This window comes from Syngnathus scovelli, chromosome 15, assembly GCF_024217435.2.
Source record: "Syngnathus scovelli strain Florida chromosome 15, RoL_Ssco_1.2, whole genome shotgun sequence".
In the NCBI taxonomy this organism is placed as follows: Eukaryota; Metazoa; Chordata; class Actinopteri; order Syngnathiformes; family Syngnathidae; genus Syngnathus; species Syngnathus scovelli.
Genome location: NC_090861.1, coordinates 13,612,062 through 13,617,599, shown reverse-complemented (window position 1 = coordinate 13,617,599; position 5,538 = coordinate 13,612,062). Strand labels below are relative to the sequence as shown.

General features: G+C 46.2%; 1 protein-coding gene across 4 annotated transcripts; it reads left to right on the top strand.

Moving 5' to 3' along the window:
- The first annotated feature begins 616 nt into the window (after positions 1-616).
- LOC125982613 (janus kinase and microtubule-interacting protein 3-like) lies at positions 617-2,288 on the top strand. Of its 4 annotated transcripts, none has more exons than XM_068653296.1 (5): positions 617-737; positions 963-1,025; positions 1,112-1,398; positions 1,480-1,533; positions 1,654-2,288. In XM_068653296.1, exons 3-5 carry the CDS (start codon positions 1,279-1,281, stop codon positions 1,837-1,839), a joined length of 360 nt encoding a protein of 119 aa, XP_068509397.1. In that variant the 5' UTR covers positions 617-737; positions 963-1,025; positions 1,112-1,278; the 3' UTR covers positions 1,840-2,288. The 4 variants fall into 4 exon arrangements, with proteins under 4 accessions (XP_068509397.1, XP_068509398.1, XP_068509400.1 ...); XM_068653299.1 differs by having other exon boundaries at positions 623-737; positions 1,654-1,742; XM_068653297.1 differs by having other exon boundaries at positions 963-1,398.
- The last annotated feature ends 3,250 nt before the right edge of the window (positions 2,289-5,538 follow it).

The window sequence follows — 5,538 nt, the reverse complement described above, 5'->3', positions numbered from 1 at the left end:
TATTACGATCCTATGTTATACCATAATAACCCCCCGCACATTAATCAAATTGTCAAATCAACCCCGAACCATCGATTGTACATTCAGTACAAATCAGCGCACAACAAAGTAGATGAATATACACAACACATTTATTGAAGAAACATGAAATAGAATTACAAATCTTAATCACTCCAGAAACCGAACAATTTCACCCACTGATACCCGTGTTAATAAAATCATTCAATCCCAGAACAATTCGATTGCAAAACACAGTTCATGAAAGAGGGAATCAATTTTTAGCCAAGCAAAGAAATCAAGAAGTAAAAATCACATTTGTGCTTCTCCAAACAATTTATGTCACGCCACTATTCTCATAGTGACGGGTCCCTTGATCGAATTGACTAACAATATTGCTTTAAGCTGTTACAGAATACATTTTTAGCCAAGCAAAGAAATCAAAAAGTAAAAATCACATTTGTGCGTCCATGCGTGACTCACAATCCGACACCGTGTTCCTGTTTTATTTCTATTTTAACTTGCTTAGCTTATTTTGGCCCCTTTTTTGGTCTCATGTTTTGGTCTGGCGCCATCTTTTGGACAAATTTGGAATTTCAGCTCTGCCAATTTATTCCTGTGAACAATCCATATTTTACCATTTGCACCATCTCTTCCCCCCATGTTACATGACAGTAGAAATGGGTCACTATCAAAGCAGAGTAGCAGATCTGGAGTCAGCGCTGAAGCAACAAGGACAGGTAAGCTTATCAATGAGCACACCTTTTTCTCAGACAAAATAGCTACATTCTTCAGTCACTCATTCGTCTGGCATTACTGGACCAACACCCCCCCCCCCCCCCCCCCCCCTGAACGTGGCTGGGAAAATGTGGAGAAAAGCAAATGTCATTTTCCAGTCAACCAAAGAATTTGTGGATGAAAATGACACAACATTCCAAAGCTGTCCACGCGTTTGTCTCTTCTAGAATGTCAAGTGGGTGGAGGAGAAGCAGCTGCTGCGTCAGAGCAATCAGCAGTTGGCCGAAAAGGTGACGGAAAGAAAGGCGCTGGGCGGAGTCGCTTGGCGTCACACCCGTCCGGAAGCCCCGCAGATGAGGTCTGACTGTCTTTTCAGGTCAGGCGGATGGAGGCGGAAGAAGCGCGTCTGAAAGAGCACATCCAGGATATCCGAGACCAAAACGAACTGCTTGAGTTCCGCATCCTGGAGCTGGAGGTGGGAAGACTCGCACAAGCGTTTTGAGGCCAGAGATGTGACGGACGGACGGACGGACGGACGGACGGATGCATGCCTCTGCCTTTCAGGAGAGGGAGTGGCGCTCCCCCGTCTTGAAGTTTCTGCAAGTCCGTTTCCCAGACGGCCTCAGCCCTTTGCAGATCTACTGCGAGGCCGACGGCGTGAGCGTACGTAAGGCGTCCCTCGCAACCCTAACCTTAACCTGAGGTCCCAGAACACCTTACATTGCTCCTTGCGCCTTTCCCCAGGACATCGTCATCAGTGATCTGATGAAGAAGCTGGACATCCTGGGCGATAACGCCGTAAGTGTATGTCGAACTCCTTATGTTCGCACTCCACGAGACTCGGCGGCTCAAATGTGACTTTTGGAAGGCTTTGCGCTGAAAGAACCTTGTTGACGCTGTGCCTTTGGGCTCTTGCAGAATCTCACCAACGAGGAGCAGGTGGTCGTGATTCACGCCAGGACCCTTCCCACCCTAGCCGAGAAGGTAACGCGCACGTCCACGCACGCTCTCGCATTCTGCTTATGTGACAGCAGCCTTTCCTCAGTGGTTAGAATACATCAAAGTGACCAAGTCAGCACTTCAACAGAAGATGTTGGACATTGAAAGTGAGAAGGTAGACAGACACGCGACATCAGCCAAGGGGAACTCGGGGCAATGTGCCCCAACAATTCTGACCTTGAGCTGTGCTAGGATATGTTCTGCAACCAGAAGGGCTACCTGGATGAAGAGTTGGACTTCAGGAAGCGTTCCATGGACCAGGCTCATAAGGTAAGCCGCCCTCAAATCTCCCGCCGGACTACTGATGGACGAGGATTGCGGCCCAGAGGATCATGGAGCTGGAGGCCATGTTGTACGAGGCGCTACCGCAGCGGGACTGCCCCGCCACGGACGGCGAAAAAGCCAGCCACGCTGGCGTGAATGACGTGCTGACGGCGGATCAGAGACAAGAGCTTAGGAGCGCCGTGGACCAATGGAAGCGAGCCCTGATGTGGGAGTTGAGGGAGCGCGACGCTTGCATCCTCCAAGAGAGAATGGATCTGCTGCACAGCGCGCAACAGGTAAGGGCCCAAAGCCAGCCCGGCACTTACTTGCACGCTTACTGGCTTTTGAAGGCTACTTTCCATTTGTCCGTCCTAGAGGAACAAAGAGCTGAAAGAATTCATCGAAGCTCAGAAGAGACAAATCAAACAATTGGAGGAGAAGTTTCTGTTTCTCTTTCTAGTCTTCTCCTTGGCCTTCATTCTGTGGCCCTAACACCAGCTGGTGAGTGAGCTCCAGCGGCACCGCACTCGACACCTCCGATACACTGCCAGCCGGTCTCAGACGTTGGCAGACGCTCCGATGCCGACGTATACCCCCCGCCACGGTGACAGAGGCACCGCGTCACACCGGCGCTCATCCAATCAGAAGGCAGGAAAGGCAAATTCACATGCAGGGCACTCTTGAACCAGAAGAGAGCGCCACAAAAAACGGTTGTTGCCCCAAACGCGCACTAAAAAGGGTCAGAATAACAAGAGTCCCACCGGCCAGCCGGGGCCACCCGTCCATCCATTTCTTCAGGGGGGGAAAAAAATTGGAGTCACCGGTGAGTACATTTTGCATTTAGCTCTGCTTTTCTGCTTCTGTCTTCAAGTGTGTGGCATCCTGCGACCAAAGATTCAGCCAACCCCAAAGCGGTTGACCTCAACGTCCCACCACCATTCCTACCAGAGCAGGTGACGTGATGCTTTGGACATCCTTCCGTCTCAGATGCCCAAAAGTACTCTTTGCCACATCTGCGGCAATACGGTGTCTTTTCAAAGGTGCAAATAAATCCAGCGTGGGCGGAACACGCACGTCTTCGGTTTTTCCCGCTTTGTTTGTGTGACAGCTGTTGTGAAAATTTTACACAAATAAAGTTGTATAGTACAGGTTTGGCCAAGCCGCAACTCCCGAACCGCATGCGGCTCTTTTATGTTCATATCAACATTTGTGTGTGTGTGTGTGTAGGTGTGTGTGTGTGTGGGGGGGGGGGGGGGGGGGGGGGGGTTGTGCGTGTTGGCTTCACTTGAGTTCAATTTAGTATTTTCGTCAAAAGCGCATGTGGTGAAATTCCACAAAGTAGGATGGGCAAACACATTCCAGTAAACTATTAGTGTCAATTGGGCTCTCGAAATGGCAGGGAAAAGATGCACAGCAAAACGAAAATATGTAGATGAACACAGGACGTTTTTATCAGAGTGGGAAAGTTTCTATTTTTTGTTGAACGTGATGGCAAACCATTCTGCCTGATACGTCAGACCTCAGCGCATTTCAAAGATTCAAATCTTCAGCGCCATGCACTTCAGCTCACTCCATGCTAACATTGATCAGGCGTCGAACCCGCAACATCATGCTTAAGAGGTGGACATGCTAACCAGTGCGCCATTATGTCAACGCATAACAACTGTAAGAACTTCCGCCGGAATTCAAATCCGCGGGGAGAGTTAACTTGTTTAAAAGGGAGTGGGCAGAAGAATTATTTAATTTATTTAAATCTATTTGGAGTGTGCGCCATTATGTCAATGCATAACAACTGTAAGTCTACTAAACAAAACAGCGGTTGCTATATGACGTCTGCCACGTCGTGGTCACGTGACGCGGACGTGACGTCGACGCCTACTTTACATCCCACCGATCACAGGACCCCTCGGCTGCATAACCGCGCCCCCTTCCCAACCAATCGGATTTGCTATACGCGAAAACGACGCCAATGGGCGGGCTCTTCCGCCAGAATTTAAATCCGTGGGCGTGGCTCGCAACAGGAAGTAGGAAAATGGCGATGTTGACAAAGACACAGCGGATGGTAACATACGACTAACGAGAGAAATATTTTTATTTTCTGCTTGCAACTGGACCGTCCAGAGCGTACACGGTAAGTACAACTCATCGTTTTTAAAAAGAAGTACTTTTGTTGCCCTGAAAAGCGAGTGAGTGTGGCGTTTGGGGGGAACGTCGAATTTCGACGATTCTTTCTGGTCAACGGTTGTAAATGATTGCGTTGATTAAAAAAGAAAACTTGATGTAACTCTACTTTTAACTGCCGTTTCAGATAAGCGGGTATTACGTCGCAGTCATGTGCCGCGGATATGACGTAATTGGCTGAACTTCCACCAAAATTCAAATCTGTTGGCGCGATGGCCGTGAGCCACTGAGCAACGACGAATATCAACAGAAATATCTTTATTTTCTGCTTGCAACTGGACCGTCTACAGCGTACACGGTAAGTAACACTCATTGTGTTTAAAGAGATTTACGTTTGTAATAGCAACGTGTAGCTGAGGCGCTAGCAGAAGTGTAGCCGCGTTGCGTTGTACGTGTGAATATTGGTCCAGGCGAAATGTTAATGTTTAATTTCATTCCTTTAGGTTCCACGGTGTTTGTTGGCTGCAAGTTTTCCACTGCAAGAAGAGGCTCGTATCATTGACCAGGAGCGAGCTACAACGGTGAGTAGCCATAACATTTATGTTAAACACTTCCTATTTCATGTCTAACAGTACTTGATTTAACAAATAACCATAAATAAATACAGTGTGGGCACTGAAGTTAACATATGTGATTATACTGCCTAATCTGTCACCGAGTATATTGTTGCAAAGTAATATAAGATCCAAAGTTGTAATTCAGAATAGTTTTCAAAAGAAGGCCATTAGAATTATATACAAGTCTGATTACCCTGAACATAACAACAAGCTATTAATTAAATCACAAATTCTTCAATTCAAAGATTTGGTAGATTATCAGAATAATAATGTCTAACAGTAATTGATTTAACACATCACGATAAGTAGATTGAGTGTGGGCACTCTCAAGTTAACATATGTGATTATACTGCCTAATCTGTTACAGAGTATGTTGTTGCCAAGTAATGTAGAATAGATCCAAAGTAGTAATCCAGAATAGTTTTGAAAAGGCCATTAGAATAATAAACAAATCTGATTACCTTGAACATAATAGTTAAGTGTTGAATATGTCCTATGAAGTCAAAATTTGGCACCATCATGTGGTGAAATTTGGAATTGCATCACATCCAATTTTGCCTGGGAACAAACAGATTAAATAAATCTTAGACTTAAATAAGCCACTCCTTCTCAAACAAGTAAACTCTGCCCATTTTGCGCAGTAGATGGTCTGTTAATATCTAGTATTTATACAAAGTCATAATTTAAATTGCTTTTAACCTTCATTCATCGCTTCAACCAACATTACTCGCTCTTATTACCAACTTGTATCGATTTAACTGAGCGTTTAATACTTCCTATCAGGTCTCAAGTCAAGATTTGG

Bases quoted from the DNA above. Each gene is read 5' to 3' on its own strand.
- LOC125982613 (XM_068653296.1), top strand. From the start codon at position 1,279: ATGCATGCCTCTGCCTTTCAGGAGAGGGAGTGGCGCTCCCCCGTCTTG. The intron at 1,399-1,479 runs GTACGTAAGGCG...GCCTTTCCCCAG, and splicing joins GCGAGGCCGACGGCGTGAGC to GACATCGTCATCAGTGATCT. The intron at 1,534-1,653 runs GTAAGTGTATGT...GGGCTCTTGCAG, and splicing joins ACATCCTGGGCGATAACGCC to AATCTCACCAACGAGGAGCA.